The following is a 22731-nucleotide window of genomic DNA, read 5'->3' on the forward strand; positions in this document are numbered from 1 at the left end:
GTGTCACTCTAAATGAAGGTTATTTGAGAGCAGCTAATAGAGGCAGCAAAAACTTATACAGATTTTTAATCAAAATATAACATATCAGCCTTCAATAAAAACACGAATTTTTTGGTCTGTTTTTTTTTACTGTTTTTTGAGACTGCAGATCTATGTTTTCTGGCAATCTGCCAGCTATGTTTTTGAATCTGATTTTTTTTGGAAATGGTTTTCTCAATTGACTCATAGTCCGTTCTCCGTCGAGGTTTTTGTTTAGTGAATTACAAGTCTTTGAATTGCACGTCAGGACTTGTCCGACTATATTTTTTAATTGCTCTCAAACGAAGTTTGTAACAATTATATTTGTGCTGTTGGTGTTTTTTCAATGCAATTTTTCGCTTGACCGATTTTTCGTCTGACGCTTTTGACTTTTCGTCCTCAAAAACGGGATAAACAGGTAGCGCCCAGCGGGCATTAAGTGCTCTTAGACTCTGTTTCAGCTCAAACTATTTTGGAGACTTAAACTTATGTTGTGAAGGGCGGTTTTTAGAGGATCAAGACACCCACACTGTTGACCCCCCCCACTATTGCCCTCACCACGCTGTTGCCCCCACCCCACTGATGCTCCCTCCTCCTTCCAATCAGCCCCCCCCCCCCCCCCGGTTCACCCCCCGCCCCCGACGACGAACAACCGTTCGCTAAAAACACGCATTTTTATACTAATTTTCACAATTTTTTCAAGCTTTTCGACAATTTTTGTCATTATTTGAGTAATTTCAGCCCTAGGTGTCAAGGAACCTCCTCTAGGGTTTTATAATAGTTTACTCCATAGTTTCTAGTGGTAGTGGAATGGTTTTAACATTTTAACATCGCAAATTTTAGAATTTGTTGTCAAAACGTGCAAAATTTTTTGGACAGTTATTTTTCATTATCTACGTCTTTCCAGACGCAGGGGCAAAAAATTTCCTTAAGGCGGCCAGAAAACTTTTCTAAATGTAATGGATTGTTTTTCAAGATTTTAACATCACGAATTTTTGTATTTTTTTGACAAAACGTGCAATTTTTTCAATTTTTTGGACATTTATTTTCTAATATCCGCGTCTTTCCAGACGCAGGGGCCGAAAAACGTCCTTAAGGGTTTGATAATAAGTTACTGAAAAAATTTCATTTGCCATGGAATAGCTTCCAATTTATTAATATGACAAATTTTATGAATTTTATTAAATTTGCATTTTTTAAGTTTTTTGAAAAATTTGTCTGTTTTTAGGTTTTTCTAGTCTCAAAAGCCACATAACTTCCTCTAGGGTTTGATTATAGGCTACTGCATAGCTTCTAAATGTAGTGGAACGTTTTATTTCAATAGCAATTTAAATATGTATATTTGCAATTTTTTTGAATCTTTTTGAAATTTTTATCATTTTTTCCGGCAGCAGGGTCCTAGGGACCTCCTCAAGGCTTGATCGTAAGCTGTCGCATAGTTCCAAGAGTTAATGTAATGGTTATCAATATTTTAATGACTCCGGCTTTAACACTTTTTGATAAAATTTCATTTTAATTTTTTGGAAAATTGGTATGTTCCAGGTTTATGGATCTTCGTGAAACTATTTAAAGCTTAGAATAGGGATACCGAATAGTCTCAATGAAATGGTTTTGAAGATTTTAATACCGTGAATTTTTGCAAGATTTTTAAAATTTGCTATTGTTTTTGAACTTTTTGAATAATTTTGTCCTTTTCTGAGTGTAACGGTCATTAGTGGTCAACGAAGCTTTTCAAGTCTTGCAGATGAGTTACTCGACATAACTCCGGGGCCAAAAATAGTTCTGAACATTTTCACTGAGAAATCTGGAAGCTTTCCTTTTTAGTTTTTCAAAATTTTGCAAATTTTTATCGTTTTTTTTATTTATTTACTAACGAAGCTAGAAAACTAAAAGTTGCATATTCGAATCAAGCTAGAGCTAGGCTCACTAAACCGTGGCTAGCTAATGACGAAGCCAACCGCTCGCCGGTCATTTGAGAGCAATTCGCCCGTCGTCAGTCGGTTATGTTTTAGTTCGTCGTCCCCATCGATGAGTCTTGCTACCTGACTTCTTGAAATTGACTTTTTCGATTTCAGTGACTACTACTGCTTTGCAGTTTATATTTGTGTGCGTGACGTCATTTGTTCTGCTTTTAGGTCAATTGCTTGAATTACCTCACTAAAAGAAAATGACTTCTGAAATCACTTAATGGACTTTAAATTTTATGAAAATTTACTAGTTAAAGATCAATAGTGTGCATCTAAGTAGTGCCAAACGTATATGCCCTAATTCTTGAGTATTAGAGTCTTGAGTTTTTGATTTTGAATATTATTTTTGAAAAAGCTCTTTTTGGGATTTTTCGTTATAGAGCGTATGTGTCTCATAAAAATGACAGTGCGAATCTAACCCAAAAAGTCTAGTGGTCCATTAAAGGACTGGTGGTCAATCTGTCTATCTTATTTCTTTAGTTGTTTCAATTCATGGAAGGCCACAAGCGTCTGTCGCGGCTATTTTCCGGCAATCTGCCGGCCATGTTATTCCTGTAATACGGCCTTTTTTAAGGAACGCAGTAACTACCCAGTTCAAAATCGAGAGTGACTTGGTTGACGAAGCCTTTGTCTCAGTTCAATCCTTGGCTCTCGACTTGGACTCCACAATGCTCGCTGCTCTTACCAACAAGGGGACCTGCCATATATGGCAAGTTTCGAGCTTCGTCACGTACAAACCGGAACATTCCAATTCTGCCGACTCGGCAGGTGGTCGAACGGATTCTTCGGCTGACGCAACAAGTAGCGAGGATGCTGCTGTTTCAGGTACGGAATTGGTGGAAGTGTCGTCTCGGTAAATTGTAATTGATAATAACGCCTCTTCTCAGGCGCCTGAAACCACTAAATGTGAAGAAAAACGCTATAATTTGTTCATATGGGGTAATTAAAAATGTTCACATGGGGTAATTAAAAATGTTCACGGAGACAAAATAGATTCGGTGGTTCGTTTGGTAATTTTTCGGTGGTCTGGATACCAGCTCCCCCGTTTCTTGACCATTTTTTCACAATTTTCACAAAATACCTGCGCAGAATGTTTTCGAATTTTTGTTGTCAGTGCGAAGTCAGTTTAGAGTTGGGATGTTAGTCACGTTAGAGAAGTAAAAAGAGCGATAAGCGAGTATTTTTAACACGAAGTTTTTTTTTCTAATTGCTTTTAAAATGGGTTGAGAAAATACTGTTTGAATTATTTTTCTGTTTTTCAGGAAATTTTGTTCACAAATGCTTTTAAGAGGTGTCCCATGTATTCTAATGCTCTAATGTTTCATATTCTGAAATCGTCAAAGAGCAGCTAATAGTTTCTCACTTAGATCCTACTTATTAATTGCTCTTGAACAAATTTCATAGCAATTATTGTAAACGTGTTTAATAGCCGCCCTCATCTTCTCAGCCGGCTATTATAGCTCTCCTATTTTTTTTACAATTCAAAGAATTTTTACAATTCAAAGAATTTGAATTGTATTGGGGCGTTTTTTACGACTCGAAGAGGAGTATTGGAGAAGTCCTTTTTTTAATCAATTTTATTGGAGTGTTTTTTGAAGCGGGAAATGAAACGCGTGAAAAAATTTGGAGTGATTTTGGTGCTGAACTAAAGTGAAGAGCGGAGCGAAAAGAGAGTGGTTTTTGTCCATACTGCTGTTTTTGAGAGGGCGAGAAATTGATGTGTGATAAAGTTTTCTCTAAGCGAGCGAAATTTTTTGTTCACGTGCGGCATTTTAAAGCAGTTTTTTCAATTTTTTTGGTTAAGAGGTTTGGTTATGATTTTGTTTTAATTTTAGGCTGGTTTCGGTAGTGATTTGAAGGTTTCTGAAAATTCATATGAATTTTATAATAATTCGGAGGTTTTTAATGAATTTTGCTGATTTTCGGGCTAATTTTTGCGTTTTTTTGACGATTATTTTGTTCTACTGGCTGAAATGGGTATTGAAGAAACCCCTTCTACTTGAGCAAATTTATGATAACATAACAATTGGTTATAGTTTTGTGTGTAAGAATCTTTTTTTTGTTAAGAAATATGACAAAAAAATGGCGAACATTGGAACTATTTTTCTTAATTTTTTGCAGTTTTTCGTTTATTTTTCTGTTTTTAGCTAACTTTCTTTGCCTATTATGACTTGCCTATTGTTTTCCGAGCATCTGGATGCCCTATTGGTTGAATAGAATTTTTCTTTTGAATTATATGTTTTTCGAAATATTAAAAAATTTAGTAACTTTTTCCAGTTTTTCAGTGAAAGTTGCTTTTAAGAGCTTTTTCATAATTTAGACTAAAGTAAATTTTCAAAATTCACCAAAGTGGTTTTTGTAAGTACTAGTTGTTTTGATGAAGTTATTTTGGCAGAGATAGTTTTTTCGGGATCTCAATTTATAACAAAATTTGATCAGATTTTTTATCATATTTTAACAGATTTGATTTTAATGTTTTTAATTTTCTGTTTCATGACTTTGTATCAAGATAATCATAAATTAGTGAAGGCAGGTTTTGTTTGATGAGTAGTTGTATGGCGTTTAAATGGATTTTCACTTCGAGTCGTTTCCGGAATTCTTCCGGCTATTGTTTTTAAGATCTGTTCACTTATTTTCATGATTTTTGAAGTCAAATTGGAGTAGTGATTTTGGTCACGCCGAAACAGGAAATGGAGCGAAAAAGCGAGTGGTTTTGCGGCGGGAAATTTTTCGCTCTAATTTTAAAGTAGAGTGAGAATACGGTGTTTGAACAAAAATTCGCTTTATCGGTTGTGGTTTTTTTGTTCACGTGCGGCATTTTAAAGCAGTTTTTTCAATTTTTTTTTGGTTAAGAGGTTTGGTTATGATTTTGTTTTAATTTTAGGCTGGTTTTGGTAGTGATTTGAAGGTTTCTGAAATTTCATATGAATTTTATAATAATTCGGAGGTTTTTAATGAATTTTGCTGATTTTCGGGCTAATTTTTGCGTTTTTTTGACGATTGTTTTGTTTTACTGGCTGAAATGGGTATTGAAGAAACCCCTTCTACTTGAGCAAATTTATGATAACATAACAATTGGTTATAGTTTTGTGTGTAAGAATCTTTTTTTTGTTAAGAAATATGACAAAAAAATGGCGAACATTGGAACTATTTTTCTTATTTTTTTGCAGTTTTTCGTTTATTTTTCTGTTTTTAGCTAACTTTCTTTGCCTATTATGACTTGCCTATTGTTTTCCGAGCATCTGGATGCCCTATTGGTTGAATAGAATTTTTCTTTTGATTTATATGTTTTTCGAAATATTAAAAAATTTAGTAACTTTTTCCAGTTTTTCAGTGAAAGTTGCTTTTAAGAGCTTTTTCATAATTTAGACTAAAGTATATTTTCAAAATTCACAAAAGTGGTTTTTGTAAGTACTAGTTGTTTTCATGAAGTTATTTTGGCAGAGATAGTTTTTTCGGGATCTCAATTTATAACAAAATTTGATCAGATTTTTTATCATATTTTAACAGATTTGATTTTAATGTTTTTAATTTTCTGTTTCATGACTTTGTTTCAAGATAATCATAAATTAGTGAAGGCAGGTTTTGTTTGATGAGTAGTTGTATGGCGTTTAAATGGATTTTCACTTCGAGTCGTTTCCGGAATTCTTCCGGCTATTTTTTTTTAAGATCTGTTCACACATTTTCATGATTTTTGAAGTCAAATTGGAGTAGTGATTTTGGTCACGCCGAAACAGGAAATGGAGCGAAAAAGCGAGTGGTTTTGCGGCGGGAAATTTTTCGCTCTAATTTTAAAGTAGAGTGAGAATACGGTGTTTGAACAAAAATTCGCTTTATCGGTTGTGGTTTTTTGTTCACATGCGGCAATTTCACTTTGATTTTTACTGTTTTTTCAATTTTTTTGGATCGGATTTTTTTCTAAATGGTTTTTCCAATCCATTCGTTGTCCGTTCTAGGTCTAGTTTTCTGTTTAGTCAATGAAATTTCTTTGAATTGTACGTCAGGACTTGTCCTGCTATGTCTTTTTAGCAGAAAGCAAGTTTGTTCATGACTTGAATTTTGACTTCTTTCTATTCTGGCTTCTACCTCCGGTTTTGATTGTTGACTTCTTTTTTCAAACATTGGACTTTAACAATAGCTTAGTTTGTAATTTATAGTAATTAGGATCTGCTGGTAGTGTTCAAGGTGAAGAGGTCATTTTGAGGTTTTTTGTTCCTATATAAGTCATTCCTAATTATCTAAACTACACCGCACCCCCCCCACCACCTATCTACCCCCACCAACACCTACCTATCCCCCATCCCCAACGCACCCTCCCCCAACTTACCTCCACTCACCCCTACCCCCTCCCACCCCTACCCGCTCCCTTCACCTAGCTAACCCCACCTAACTCCCCCCCCCCCCCCACAACAACTCCAACACTACCCACCTCCCCAACCTATCTACCCACCCACCTACCTATCCCCCCAACACCTGCCTACCCCACCCCCGCCCCAACTTACCCCCCACCTACCCCTACCCCCCAAACTACCCCCTCCCTTTCTTTAACTACCCCCCTCCCCCACCTACCCCCCAACTACCCCAGCACTACCCACCTCCCCAACCTATCTACCCACCCACTCCACCTAGCTCCCCCGCACCTAAAAAATTGTCGGCATTTTAGTGTGGCTTGTTGGGCTACTTTTGTTTTTTCCTCTTGTCTATTTTGATTTCTGATTTCGATAAGGTTAGGTTAGAGATTATAATGCACGACGATTCGAGTCGTTTCCGGTATTCTACCGACTATGTTTTTTATGCAAAATTTTCGCTTGACAATTTTGCGCTTTTCTTCCAGAACATTCTTTGACTTCTCTAGTGAATTTTTCGCGTGATATCATTTTTGAGTGATATCTATTGCTTTCACTCCGAAGTAAAGCCTGTTGCTAAAAAAATCGATTGCGAAAGCAAGAACAAGGGTCTGATAGCCGAGTGGGCCGTGCTTGTGACCATGGAGCGGGAGTTCAATGTTTCGAATCCCGGCGTGGTCAACTATTTTTGCACTCTTAACGAAAAATTTATGTAGGCTACAGCCCCTGAATTAAATTGCCTCGCCTGTCGTTCAAGAGCAATTCTTCCGACGATTATTCGGTTTATGTTTTAAATATAATGTTATCGAAGTTTTGAGTTTTGCTCGTTTTTGTAGTTCTGTTCGCTGTACTGTCTCAAGGCAATTTCTCATTTTCAATCTTACTGGCAATCTAATAAGCGGGGAACCTATTCAGGGGTTGTAATACATGTCTAAACGACTTTGAAACTACTTGTTTTGAAAAGTTATTAGTAGCCTAGTGAGTTTTTCCATTTTTTTAGTTTTGTTTTTGTAGTATTATTTTTTGGTCTCATCAATTACTGGTCTAACGTTTCCGACAACCTATAATTTGGCTTTTATTTCTTGTCATTGTTCTCTGTTGATCTCTATGGCAGGTCTCATTGGCTCTCTAAGGAGACATAATTGAAGCTTTTTTGAAGATTTGTTTACTTATCTACGTTTTTAGCGAATTTGACACTACTTGTTCTTAGAAATTATCAGTAAATTCTTGATTTTTTTCACTTTTTTTGAAGCTATTCTTGTTTCCTCATCACTTAGTCTTCGTTATTGGGAGTTTTCTTCGTCTCTTAAATGAGTCTTAAATAAATGTTTTAAATATTTTGGTTTCATGTATAACGTATCTAACGACCTTAACAGCTATTCATCGACCTTGCAGTTATTCATGTATAACGTGGCTCTAAAATTATTATCTTCATGTTTTGTGTGCTTGTATTTGTTTCTTGTTACATAGTCGTATCAAAGAAAGGTCTCGTGGAGTTTCTGATTAAACGATATTGAAGCTTTTTTAAAATTCCAGTTAGTATCTAAAAATTTTATAGCTGAGAAGCTGTAAACTGAGCGTAGCTATATTGCGGTGCTCTTGGTTTTTACAATTCAAAGAATTTGAATTGTATTGGGGTGCTGTCTTTTTAAGATCTGTTCACACATTTTCATGATTTTTGAAGTCAAATTGGAGTGGTGATTTTGGTCACACCGAAACAGGAAATGGAGCGAAAAAGCGATGGTTTTGCGGCGGGAAATTTTTCGCTCTAATTTTAAAGTAGAGTGAGAATACGGTGTTTGAACAAAAATTCGCTTTATCGGTTGTGGTTTTTTGTTCACATGCGGCAATTTCACTTTGATTTTTACTGCTTTTTCAATTTTTTTGGATCGGGTTTTTTTCTAAATGGTTTTTCCAATCCATTCGTTGTCCGTTCTAGGTCTTTTTAATATCTTTTCACACATTTTCATGATTTTTGAAGTCAAATTGGAGTAGTGATTTTGGTCACGCCGAAACAGGAAATGGAGCGAAAAAGCGAGTGGTTTTGCGGCGTGAATTTTTTTGCTCTAATTTTAAAGTAGAGTGAGAATACTGTTTGAACAAAAATTAGCTTTCTCGCTAGTGGTTTTTTGTTCACATGCTGCAATTTCACTTTGATTTTACTGTTTTTTCGATTTTTTGATCGGGTTTTTTTTCTAAATTTTTTTCCCAATCCATTCATAGTTAATTCTAGGCCTAGTTTTTTGTTTGAACCAAATTTCCATTTCTCGCTAATGATTTTTTTCTTGATATGCGACATTTTGACATTGATTTTCCGGTTTTTTTTTAAAAAAAAATTTTATCTGATTTTTTTTAAAATGGTTTTTCCAATTCGCTCATAGTCCTTTTAAAGTCTAGATGTTTGTTTAGTCAATGAAAATTCTTTGAATTGTTCGTCAGGACGTGTCCTGCTATGTTTTTTTGTTTCGTCGTCTGACGCTCTTTTTTCGTTTTACATTTGTTCACACAGCAAAGGTGAAAAAATCAATTTTTCTGAATGACTTCTTCCTCTCACTAACGGCATTTGCGCGCGTGACGTCATTTCTCACTCGCTTTAGCGAAAGTTTTTAGGTTATTTGCGTGATTAGATTTTAATCATACGTTACTTACCTCACTCAATAAAATGACTTTTGCACTTTAAAACTTACGTTTAATTTGAATTTGTTTAAGGTCAAAGGAACTCCTATGTGCAGTAAAGGACCCTAATAAGAGGCTTCTGTGGAATGAATTTTTACAAGCTTTATTAATTTATCGCTGAATGTTTTGTAGCCTAGTTTTTTGGGCGGCGTCGATTTTTTTTTCAATTTAGATCTGTATCTGTTTCTATCTCTATTATATGTCACGCAAGTCTATTTTTTCGCTGCTATTCCGGCAATCTGCCGGCTATGTTAATAATCTTGAACATTTTAAAAAATACCAGTTATTTTGTTTTGACAGTGCTTGTTAATGTGTTTGGATTCTCAGTGTCTGTTTTTACAAGTTTCATTGGCTCATCATTGGGACTAGGTTGAGCCTGTCTAATTGTATCAGTTTGTTGTTACTGATTTTTTATTTCTCTCAAATGAAGTTCGTTGCAAATATATTAGTTCTGTGATCTTAATGCGATTTTTCGCGTCACCGATTTTTCTTCTGACTATTTTAATTTTTCGTCCTCGAAAACGGGAGAAACAGGTAACACCGAGAGGGCATTAAGAGCTCTTAGAGGCTTTCGAATCACTAGACTCTAAGTACGCAATTGGCCGAAACGGTTTTGGAAACATAAATTTATCGTTTGAAGGGCAGTTCTTATAGTTTGACTTTGTTTGACGGTCATGTTTGACTTTGAGACTATTCTCTTTGCAAAAATTAGTGGTTTTTTGGTTGTTGCTGTGTTTAGTTTTACTACAATCCCGTATAAGTGTTTACAAAATTTTCTTATGCTTTCTAATTAGTGAAAGTTCCATTGTCTGAAAATTTGATGTGTCAGTTAATTGTTTTAATGAATATGATCGCAACTTTTTCGATTTTTCTCTTTTTTATTTGTTGTGTTCATTTCTGATGGTAACTGTCTAACGTCTCGTAATGTAAATACTTGATATGCTGCCAATGATTTTAATTGCTTAGATCAAGCAACTTATGTAAAGAAAAATGGGAAATTATTTTTTTGGTGTGCGCTCTGTTGACTATCGGAAGTTGTTATTCGATTGAATTTGCTAGAGTATGATAATTTGGCAGTTATTGTTTATTTTGGATCTTTTTTCAACGTCAATGGGTCTTATCATTGGCGTGACAAGCGATATAGTTTGACAAGGCAACAAAAAAACCTCACTGATGGGCAAATATCTATTAATTGTAATATCAGAACCAAAGGCTCATTTGTTAGGACTACATAAGACTGCAAAAGAACATCAAATGGAATCAGATACAAATTCAATGCAAATTTACGGAAACACTTGTTTTGGTCCACATATACAAACGATGAGTTTTTCTCCGCAATCATAAAATACTTTCATTGGCCTCATTCGTATAAAAATAAGAATTGAGCCTTGATATGAGATGATCCTGGGCTGCAATAAAAATCCAAGAAAAATGTTTTAAAAAATTGAAGAAGCGCGCCCCAATGAATTCCAAATTATTTTGTTTTCAACGGTAGCTAAATTAACAATTGGGCATAAGACTCAATTTGTCAATTTGAAAAATAAATAATTCACTTTGGATAATCGTCAATATAAATTAATAAAAGCCATCGTAATTTTTTATTTCCAGAGCGCTCTCATACGAAGTAAAAGTTAATAGCCTTCTCCTATGATTACAAAGATTGTGTCAGCAGTTTTGGGCCTTCAGCTCACTTGGTTTAAAGTTGATGGAAATAAAGGCCTAAAACTGCTGACACAATCTTTGTAATCATAGGAGAGGGCTATTTTAAATTTCACTTCGTATGAGAGCGCTCTGGAAATGGAAAAATACGCCTGTTATTTATTTATTTATATCGAAAATTGGATTGGTTACTTAGTTCACCTAGTTCAAAGTTGCCGGAAATAAAGAAGCATTTTTAGGCAAATTACGATGAAGGTCTCATTGTTGAAAACTTTAGCCGAATTTTTCAGGATCAAGCAGTTCAGCAACCTTCCTCTTTCCTTAGTGGTATAACCAATAACACTGCAGTTAATAATTTTATCGTATTTTAGCAAACGTCAGGAAAATTTGAACAAAAATCACAGAATTTGTGAACGAAATCAACGGAAATCAGGAGAATGTTCACGAAACTTTAAACATCGACAATTTCTTGGAGAAAACGAAATTCAACTGAATCTTTTAATTATATATACTGTTATACGGGTTTTCTAATAATACCACTGATAACTTTTTACAGTGAATTTATCGATCGGCCAAAATTGGTAGATCTAAAAAAACGACCTGAGCATATGCGCCCTCCCCCCACTAAGATGTGGTGGGAACAATAAGATAATATTACTACATGTACTCACGCTTTCGGTGGTCTGTCTGTTCTGTAGCCATCAAGCTCTATATTTGCGCATGGCATCGTTTTCTCTCTATGATATCTAATAAATTTTACTAATTCTTCAGCTCACATGTTTCTGTTCACGAATTTTTGGTTTGTTAAGGTTTAATTAGCATTAAATTACTTGAGTGAACTCTCAAGTCATCTAACGTCCGTCTTTTTTTGTAGTTAAAGGATTGGTTTCAAAAGCGGTGTTTTTAATTGCCCTCTAAAAATGTTCAAACAATTGTAGTCGAGTGTCTTTTATCCAAAATTTTCACTTTACCGTTTTGACTTTTTGTTTGAGACATTTTCCACGCTTGGTGCCTTGTTTTTTGAGTAGCTTAAATTTCTCTCTCATTTCCATTTTCAGCAGTTGAATCATACTAGTGGCGGTTCATAGGCTCTAATATCATTATTTGAAGCCCCTTAGGAAAACCGTTGCCGCATCACAGTCTATCGAGAGAAAGACGCCCTACTTGTTCGATTTGTTTGGCGTATCTAATTCGGTAGTTTATTTTCTCTCAACCAGTTTGTTTGAATTATTTTGGTTCGTGTTTGTTTTTTTACACATCGAAAATGATTCCTCTTTTTATGTGAGTTTTTTCTGTTCTTGGCTTGAACTTTTTCTTTCGGAACATTAACTTCCTTTTTCGAACTTTGTATGCGTTTCAAGTACTCAGTTTACTTCCTACTCCACCTACCTCTCCCCATATCCCTCCTGGCACCTGTTTTCCAGTGCCACCATACTATCCCCACAGCTATACAAATCCACACACAACCCTATCCTTAATGCCCAATTTGAAGATTGATTCTGTATTGAGGCAATATACTTTTGGTTGTTGTTTTTGCTTTTTTAATAGCCGCCGTCAGCCTCTCAACGGCTATTATTTAGTTGCTCTCTTTTTTTACAATTCAAAGAATTTGAATTGTATTGGGGCGCTGTTTTAAGATCTGTTCACCAAATTTTCATGATTTTTGAAGTCAAATTGGAGTAGTGATTTTGGTCACGCCGCAGCAGGAAAGGTAATTATATTAGTCCTGTTGGAATGTCATTTTTAGGAGTTTTTGATCCCAAAATGTTGCAAAAGACCGTTATCATCTTTATCCAGCTTCGATTCTAGACTGGTCCAACAAAAATGACAAAAAACACAAAAAATTGCAACATTTTGGGATCAAAAACTCCTAAAAATGACATAAGTACTTTTTATGACCATTTTAAGAGCTATGTGTTTTGGCACTCCAAACAAAAACACGCAAATTTATACTGATTTTCACAATTTTTCAAATTTTATGTCAGTTTTTAGATTTTTCCAGCCTCAAGAGCCAAGGAACCTCCTCAAAGATTTGATATCAAGATTTTAACATCAAGAATTTTAGCTTTTTTGACATTTATTGTCATTATTCAAGTTTTTCGGGAGTCAGGGGCCAGAAAACTTCCTTATGGGATAATATAAGTTACTGAAAAATTTTGTTTTGGCCATCGAATAGTTCTCAAATTTCTAATATCACAAATTTTAGCAATTTATGATAAAACTTACTTTTTTTTCAATTTTTCAAACAATTTTTTTTATCTTTTAGGGTTTTAAAGGCTCAAGAGCCAAGGAGCCTCCCCTAGGGCTTGATCCTAGGTTATTGCATAGTTTCTAGTTGTAACATCACGAATTTAAGCTTTTTTGGACAAAACTTTGCAATTTTTTTTAATTGTTTTGACACTTTTTGTCATTCAGGCTTTTTCAGCCTCATTGGGTCAGAAAATTTCCCTGCGGATTTGATAATAAGTTACTTAGAATTTTTTTGAGCCATGGAGTATTTTTCAACATCTAATTATCACAAATTTTAGCAGTTTTTTGATAAAACTTGAAATTTTTTTCAAAGTTTTTGAAACTTTTTCATTTTTTTTCCAATTTCTCCAGCCTAAAGAGCCAAGTAACTTCCTCTATGATTTGATAGTAGCTTATAGTTTCTAGATAGAACGGAATACCTTTCAAGATTTAATCAAGAATTTAAGCAATTTTTTGAAACTTTTCGCAATTTCAAGTTTTTCGAATATTTTTGATTTTTTTTCGGCACCAGGGGCCCAGGTACCTCCTCCGAGCTTTGATAATAAGCTGTTGAATAGGTTTTAGAGTTAATGGAATGGTTATCAATTTTTGAATGATTCGAGTATTTGCAATGTTTTGATAAAATTTAATTTTTTCAAATTTTCGAAAAATTATTTTTGTTTTAAGTTTAGGGATCTTTGAGCAAGTGAAACTTTCTAACGCTTGAAATGGAGATACTGGGTAGCTTTTTGAGACAATGAAATGGTTCAGAAGATATTAATATCACAAGTTTTAGCAAAATTTTGTTAAAATTTTCAATTATTTTTAAGTTTAAATATTTCTGTCCGGAGTTTAACTATCATTACTGGCCAACACAAATTGCTGATGGGTTACCTGCGAAAACCAAAGAGACAAAAAATGGTTTTGAACTTTTTTACTGCGAAATGTGGAAACTTTTTTTGAGTTTTGTACTTATCAGTTTTTTCTATATGATTTAGTTAATAACAAGGCTAGAAAACTAGAATAATTTCATCTTGAAAAATATTCTAGGCTCTCTCTCCCTCTCTGTCGTTTTGGGTTTCTTTGTTCTTTTTCTCGTTCACATTTTCTCTCTCTCTCTCTCTCTCCTCTCTTTACTTAACTCTTTTTTTTTTGATGCGGCACTTCAGGTGCTGTTATGTAGCGTGATTTTATCAGCTATTACCCTCACCTCACGCCCCTTCAATTGAGCCCAAGTTAGCCTCACTAAACCCTAGTGAGGTTTTTAGGTCGTTTGAGAGCAATTCGCCCAACGTTGGTTGGTTATGTTTTTGCATGGGGCATTGTGACATCGATTTTTTACATTTTTCAATTTTTTGATCTGATTTTTTTCTAATTTTTTTTTCCAATTCATTCATTGTCGGTTCTAGGTCTAGTGTTTTGTTTAGTCAATGAAAGTTCTTTGAATTGTACGTCAGGACTTGTCCTGCTATGTTTTTATTTCGCTTTACCTTTTGATCACGTTGGTCGTTTTACATAAGTCACAATTTTCATGCGTGACTTCTGACTTACTTCACTCACTGTTTCAACTGAATGGATTTTAAATGCTTTTGCGTTTTGAGTTGCGTAATGTAGTGAATACGGTCAAGGTCAAAAGAGCAAAATGAAAAGAAACGGGATAAACATTTAAAGCCCGGTCATTATGTCATAGTACATTAGGTTATCAAAGTTCATTAAAGCGATTGCTAGCTGGCATTAGTATTATGCTTAAGAGCCGTCAATTTTAGAATATAACTGAATACGAAGATTCTTACCAAATGAGAACACTTTGACACTTAGAAAAGTTCTGTCAATTTCTGCCTCTTAATTTTTTTCTCTTTCAATCCCAATTTGCGTCAAGCGGCAATTTGCTTGTTGTAGTTTGTTGTAGAGATTTTATTGCCGGCGGATTCTTCCGAGTCGGATTAAGTGATACGTTCAAGTATACGTTTTACTAAGACGGCTGAGGATGATATGTCATTAGTTTGAGGTCAATTCGGACCCCCCACCTAGCTCTTTTGCCAAAGAAACGTGCTTCCTTAAGGTACCTGCTACCAAAGCCGAACTCTTGGGATTCGTATGAGAGCAATTTGCCTATGTTTGTTGGTTGTATTTTGAAATTTAAGGTGCATTATTTCAAATTTAGATATAACCATTGCAGATATAACCAGTTCTGCGAAAACTGAGCGTATTGTCCTTTCTTGCGTCTTGTTGGGTTATCTATTGTTGGTTATCAGTTTTGTCAAGGCACGAATACTTTATCCGAAAAGCATTGAAATTTGAATTGTCATTGCTCTAAAACTTAATCAAAAAGTTAATGAGGTAAAATAAATAGGAAAGTGGTGCTGTTATTTTTGGTAAATTTGCCTCTATGCATTACTTTACACAAACCTTTCATTGGCTGATATTTTCTACCTTTTGATCTTCAAATCGTAGATGTTTAATAAGATTTGTTGTTCAGTTAACTTAATTCCTGTCTATGTGGAAAGGTTTCTTTTTCAGGAACGGGGTCTTCAACACATGTGGTTTCATCTCAGAAATTTTATCCGAGGAAGAGCTTCCAAGCCCATGAAAGCTATGGCCTCAAGTGCTGCTTTAGTGACGACTCAACGTTAGTTCTCTCTCCTAGATTTTGTCATATGAGTGATTAAAATCTGTGCCTTATTAATTGCTCTCGTAGAGAAGCAATTATTGTAAATGTGTGTCTTTTTATGCAAAATTTTCGCTTGACAATTTTGACTTTTCGAGTGACTTTTACGCCCTTGACTTTTTGCGTTTTGCGTAGTCTAAAATTCTCTCTCAATCACAATTTCAAGTAGCTGAACTCAACTGGCGGCAATTTAGTACTAAAAGTCAATGAAAAGGTGCCATTTTTCACTTTAAATCTTAGTGGTATATGTTAACCTCTTATGTGGTTATTTTAAGCCCACTATTGCACTTCTTAGTTCCATTTAGGCTCCCCCTGCCTGAAGCAGGCTGTAATTGATTAGAGCTCCCACTAGTCGATCGAGAGCAATTCTTCGGTCGTTTAGTTGGTTATGTTTATAGGAAGTGCTGTATAAGCATTTTTGAAGCTATTACTTATGTCGATCAGTATTCTATAACATGCAAGTTTTTTAACTGTCCAATTTGACTGCTATTTTAATGAAAATGTTTTAATGCTCTCAAACGAAGTTTAAATAATTATTTGGGTCCTGTTGGGCTTGAGTGCTATTAATTTGATAACACATGTGTTCTAATTGTGCCAATTTGCAATTGCTTGAATTCCTCAACGGGCAGCTAATGCTTTTTATGACGCAGTCACTTTGTCGGCGTAAAATATTAGTTTTTTCTGAGGTCTCATTTAGTATCAATATTGACAGGTCGATTAGGCATAATTGAATCTAATTAATTGTTCGAGTTCAAAACTACTGATTTCCATGGCTTGACACTATTTGTTCAGAAAGTTTATTCTCGTATTTTTGAGGTCTGCGTGTATTTGTTGTAACTTTTGTTGTCTTATCATTTAATCTCATCAATCACAAGGCGCAGAGCTTGCTAATGGAGATTAGGATTTCTTCAATTATTTCATTTTTAGCTTGTCTTCTATGATTTTGACACTAATTATTATCAGGAACTATTTCATTTTTTGCGACCTTCGTTCATTTTGTTCTTTTATCTCTCAGTCTCGTTTATGGCAGTTCTCGTCGTTTGCCGAAGAGGTTTTATTTATATGAAATAGTAAGCGCAGTGCACATCTAACTGTTGCTATGACTTTACACCATAATTTTGTCAAAATATCTTTATTAATTTTAAGTTGAGTTTACTTAGTCTAGTTAGTTTTGTTTCTCAGGTTTATATCTATTGCTTTCCATGACTTATGCGCTGTTCCTTTTATAAAAAAAATTAAGCAAAGTTTTGAGTTTTTGTATTTTTGCGTCTTATTGATTAGTCTGTACTTTTTGTTTGTTTGATACGCACCAGCTTCTATTGTTTTTATCTCAGTGTTTTGGAGAGTACTATTTGGAGTAATAAACTAAAATTATCGCCATATTACAGGGACTTATTATGGTTGTTTCTTAGTGCAATTTTTGTGGATTTAATTTTAATATAATTAGCTAGTAATAGCCTTTCTTTGAGCAGCTCAGATGCGTTATATATCCACTTGTTGCCTTCTGTTTTAATAGTTTTTTCTGCTATAGTTCAGTTCCGTCGGTGTCCATTATAACTGCAAATTCAACAAAGGTTTTCCAGTTCCATCTTTTATTATTATGTCCGAAAAAATGAAGAATATTGTTTTGCGAGTTTTACTGATATTTCAACTGAGTTATCAACTAATTGTCAGGCTGGATATTCGGTGTTCTGGTGCTCATTGATTCCGTAGAGTTATACCTCGGGCTGTATTGGTCCTTCTTAAATTTTTACTGATCTTCAAGTTGGGCTATTTCCGGCTTTACGTTTCTTGATGTTGGCTGAGTACATATACATTTTCCGTATTAACACCTAATTTATCAGCATAATTACTTCACCAAGTACATAACTTCTTTTTACTATATTTACCATTTCTACAAATTCATCTTACCGAACTTAAAAGGTAAATAGAGGTTTTTGGGTACGTGATATGTTTAGTAGTAATCGGCCAATCTCTAGTTATTTTCGATAAACATAAACAAATAAAAGCGGTTACGGACCTAGATGGAAATAGCGACCGAATATGGCCTTGAGAACTGTATAAAAATGAACTAATTTACAGCAATTTATATGGATATTTAAGGGAAAACCTCACGTAACAGGTACGAAATAGGGGCGTAACATTTGCTTATCATTTATTACCGACAGGTGAATAGTGAGAATTAAGGGAGGGATTACCGCACAGATAACTAAGGTTCCCTCTACCTATGAGTCTTGAAAAAAACTTCTGGTGTACTGTTATTTTGTTACTCATTTTTTAAGATGTAGCCTTAACCACTCAACCAAGAGGAACATGTATCCAACGGTTCAGTGTGTATGGCTATCAAAATCACTTACGTTAATAAAATTATTTACACGAATTCGAGATTGGGGCGCAGCGATCCTATACTGTGCGCTAGAATACCCCTTTTCTCACTGCTCACGTGTGATTGGTTGTTAATGAGGCATAACTGAATCTATTTGGTCGCTTGAGTTCTTAGCTATTGTTTTGTTGAATACTGTCTTAAAAACTAAGTCGATTTTTGAGTCTGGCGGGGTGTTGTTGTAATCTTATTGCTTAGTCGCAAAATAATAGATCTCAGTGCTTTCTAGTGTGGAGTATTTTGGGTCCATTTGTTTGCTCTAATTTTTAGTTAACGCTGTCATTGACTGAGATACCGTATGTTTTTGAAATATGTGAGTTAATTGTTGGATCTCACCGTCATTTGCAGTTTTAGTGTCACTTTTACTTTGAACTGACCAGCCATTTGAACTGGCAAAAGACGCTTTATGACTTCTGATTTTTTACGGTAATCATGGTTTTGCATGTATTTATGTGGTATATTTTTTGACGTCACTTACATTCGAAGTTTTCTGATTTTTGCCAATTTTTTCCTCGTTTGCCTTTTCTATTTCATTCCCACAGAAATTGTTGTATTACGTATTCATTCCAAGGATGCTTGGTGTCACTATTCAGATAAGGTTGGCGTTTTTAATAATTTTTTTAACACCGTTTCCTGGGGAAAGAACTTGTTTAATTGTAGATTTTTGTTCATTTTCGAGTATATAGAGTTATGGGTTGACTATCTTTGTTCGGTTTTTTAAAATATATCAATTGTCAGATCATTAGTTAATTCAAGCTTTGTATTGTTTTTCAGGTCATCCTGCTATTTTTGTGGAATAAAAGTTTGTTTCGCTTTACCTTAGTTCAGAGCTTGTTCAACATTCTGCTTGACATCCTTTTGACTTCTCTAGACTAGTTCACTCTTCTCTCATTCTGTTCAAGGTGCCTTAAAGCAGTCGTTGCTCAGCAAATAATCTAGAATCAACATAGTCAGTATTAAAAAAATTCAAAGAAACGGGATGATCTGCCGGGCATGGTTTTTTATTTAGTGGCCAGCAATATTCCACAGAAGCTTGTCAATTTTGCGATCCATGCTCATTTTTGTGTACAAATTTAGATTTCAGATCCGTGACTCTAACAAAATTTTTTTCTTGGTCCTTTTTGAGACTGGTAAATGCATGTTTGTTTTAATCAGTTTTTTTTTACTAGAGTAGCAATGCTTTAAAGTTTCGGTTATCGGCAGTTTTGTCTTTAAGTTTTGATTTGGATGTTTTGCTTTTTGGAAGTCAATAAAAAGTTGATTTGGGATGGTGATTTCAGCCAAGTCCGAAGCAATCAAATTAGCGCAGAAGCAAATTTGTGCATAAATTTTAAAGGGAAACGATAAATGTTTTTTAATTCTCAATAGCTTCCGTTCGTTTTTCAAAGGATATTAAGGTACTCCTTTCTTATTAGTTTAAACAATATGAATTGTTTTGTTGTGCTCTCATTTTTAAGATGGTTCACACTTTTTTAAACTTTTTTTGTCAATGAGCAGTGAAATTAGAGTCGCGATTTTAGTCATACTAGAGAATTAAAAAGAGCGAAAAAACCATTAGTTTAAGTTTCTTTTCAAGCTGTTTTTTAAGTGGAGTGAATTTGGTTTTTGAAAGCAAATTTTCTTCACGTGCGGCATTTTGAGGGGACATAAAGGTGTTACATTCATGTATAGTTGTCTTTTGTTTCAGTAATTATTCAGTGATATTGCGCTTTTTTGGTTCTTATCGTTGTCATAATTTGCGGTCTCATTAATGACTGAACTCATTGGTTGATTAAAGAAACGTGAAAGAAGCTATTTAATAGTTTTAAATATGTAAAGGTTTTAACTGCTTTGTCACAATTTCTTTTCAAAAAGTTTGTAATTCTTTAGTCTTACATTGTTTTGTAGTTTTTTGTCCAGTTACTTAGCGTCAGTTTTCTTAGCCTTTGAATGGTTTCAATTCACATGGAACTTCTTAACGACTTTATTACGATTTGTTCAAAAATTTCTGATTTTTGAGTTTTTATTGCTTTTGTAGTTTATGTATAATGTTCTGTGACTTCTCAATTGACTTCTTACGCTTCATTTGCTCTCATTCCGAGTGATTTCAATCGCTCTCATTCCGAAATAATTTTTGTTTTCTAAGATAGAAATTATTGCTAGCGGTTGAGTCTGAAAGCCTTTGTAACTTAGTGGTTAAGATATTTGACTGCTATCCTGGAGAAGTCGGGTTCGAACTCCGAGGTTTTGCACCCATCAATAAAGTTTTTGTGCTACACCCGTAAATTAATTTGCTCCCTTACTGCCATTCGATAGCATTTCATCCCACATAAGTTGGTTTGTTTGTTTTTGTTGTTGTCCTGCTATTTAATCTGAGTAACGATAGGTGTCATTATTTTTGTGAATAAATAACGCCTGCTCATGGTTCATTTTGTTGGCTTATTGTTATTCTTCCCTTGAGACCACTTATTCTAAAAAATGGCAGTGCTTGTTAATTTATTAATAGCCGCCCTCATCTTCTCAGCCGGCTATTGTAGCGCTCCTATTTTTTTTACTTCGTCAAATAAAAAAATGTTTCGCTTTACCTCATTTTGCCGCCTTTTCAACATTTTGCGTGAAATCTTTTTGACTTCTCTAGGCTAGTTTCTCTCTTCTCTCATTCTGCTAAAAGTGAATTTGAACATCAGTTGCTCAGCAAAGCAATTCAAAACGAACAGAGTCAGTATAAAAATTGAAGTCAGAAATAGAAACGGGATAAACTCATAAAGCCCAATTTTAGATGCCCGCTATTTGAACGTCGTTCCTATAAGTCTTATTTACCATCTCTAATGCTTATTGTTATTGATAGTAGCCCCTGTAGTCTCTCTCTAAGAAACCGAAGTATGTTCAAATACGAAATGCCATCAAAATAAATCGGACTTAAAAAAATGTTTTTGTACAAAAATCTTTTTTTTTAGTATCTTCTGTTATTTCGATCCCAATCATGCTTAATGGAATCAACGGCGGCTATTTTCCGGCAATCTGCCGGGTATGTTTTGATTTCTTGCTCTTAGTCTAACTATTGACAGATCTAATTGTTTTATACACACGAGAAAGACTGAATGTGTTCATTGGTTCCTGTTTGTAACTTGTGGTTCAACTTTGAAACCCTTTGTTTAAATAAATGAGATCTTATTTACTTTTATTTTCGCCTGCTTTCGTTGGTTGAATTTCGTTTTCGTGTTGGTATATTCTAATATTCTGTTATGACTAGTCATATATTCAAGTTGTCCTGCTACGGAGACTGATAGTCAGGTTTTCCTATTTACTTGCTCTCAAACGAAGTGGCCTGATAGCCTAGAGGTAAGGTGTGTGGTTCACACGCCAATGATTGAGAGTTCAATCCCCTGCCTCCGTGAAGCTTTCTGTGTGAGGATGAGCCCTGACTAAAACATAGCGTCAGGTTGATCAAAGCCTGACCAATGTTGGCTGCAATGATGGTACTATGTGAAAGTTTCAGATGCAAAAAAAGTAACTTTAGTCACCAAAAAAGAGCAGTTCTGCTCATAAAAAGTTTAATCTGAAATGTGGGAATAAAAAAGAAAAAGGGCAACTGAGAACAGGCCGATGTGGCCTAATGCTGTTCAGCTGTGATTACGCAGAAACCATACTTGTTATTATTATTATTTTTATTATTATTATTATTATTATTTTTTATTATTATTATTATTATTAATAGCCTCCCTCATCTTCTCAGCCGGCTATTATAGCGCTCCTATTTTTTACAATTCAAAGAATTTGAATTGTGTTGGGGCGCTGTCTTTTTTTTAAAGATCTGTTCACACATTTTCATGATTTTTGAAGTCAATTTGGAGTATTGATTTTGGTCACGCCGAAACAGGAAGTGGAGCGAAAAAGCGAGTGGCTTTGCGGCTTGAAATTTTTTCGCTCTAAATTTAAAGTAGAGTGAGAAAATGGTGTTTGAACAAAAATTCGCTTATTCGCTAGTGGTTTTTTGATCACATGCGGCAATTTCACTTTGATTTTTACTGTTTTTTTTTTCAATTTTTGGATTGGATTTGTTTCTAAATGGTTTTCTCAATCCGTTCATAGTCCGTTCTAGGTCTAGTTTTCTGTTTAGTCAATGAAAATTCTTTGAATTGTACGTCAGGACCTGTCCTGCTATGTTTTTTTACTTCGTCGAATGAAAAATGTTTCGCTTTACCTCATTGTGCCGCTTTTTCAAAATTTTGCGTGATATTTTTTGACTTCTCTAGGCTAGTTTCTCTCTTCTCTCATTCTGCTAAACGTGATTTTGAACATCAGTTGCTGAGCAAAGCAATTCAAAATGAACAGAGTCAGTATAAAAAATTGAAGTCAGAAGTAGAAACGGGATAAACCCATAAAGCCCAATTTTAGATGCCCGCTATTTGAACGTCGTTCCTATAAGTCTTAGTTACCATCTCTAATGCTTATTGGTATTGATAGTAGCCCCTGTAGCCTCTCTCTATGAAACAGAAGTACGTTATGTTAAACTACGAAATGCCATCAAAATAAATCGGACTTAAAAAATATTTTTGTACAAAAATTTTTTTTTTCAATATCTATTCTTTCAATCCCAATCATGCTTATTGGAATCAACGGTGGCTATTTTGCGGCAATCTGCCGGGTATCTTATTTGTAGCAATTATTTTAGTCCTGTTGGTCTTTTTATGCGATCTTTCCTCTGACCCATTTGACTTTTCGTCCTCAAAAAATGTTGATTGAAACTGTTTTGGAGACTTATACTTATGATGTGAAGGGCGTTTCTTAGAAGTTGACCTCCCC

At 34.7% G+C, this 22731-nt stretch overlaps 1 protein-coding gene across 1 annotated transcript in view; it reads left to right on the top strand.

The window, feature by feature from the left end:
• Positions 1-22731, top strand: part of LOC142354429 (uncharacterized) — a 65222-nt gene that overhangs the window by 27327 nt on the left and 15164 nt on the right. Inside the window, exons 6-7 of the mRNA XM_075406724.1 lie at positions 2560-2810; positions 15416-15524. Coding sequence (XP_075262839.1) covers positions 2560-2810; positions 15416-15524 — 360 coding nt within the window. The remainder of the gene's footprint in view (positions 1-2559; positions 2811-15415; positions 15525-22731) is intronic.

The sequence above is a fragment of the Convolutriloba macropyga genome, chromosome 15 (genome assembly GCF_964194025.1).
Source record: "Convolutriloba macropyga chromosome 15, txConMacr16.3, whole genome shotgun sequence".
Taxonomy (NCBI): Eukaryota; Metazoa; Xenacoelomorpha; order Acoela; family Convolutidae; genus Convolutriloba; species Convolutriloba macropyga.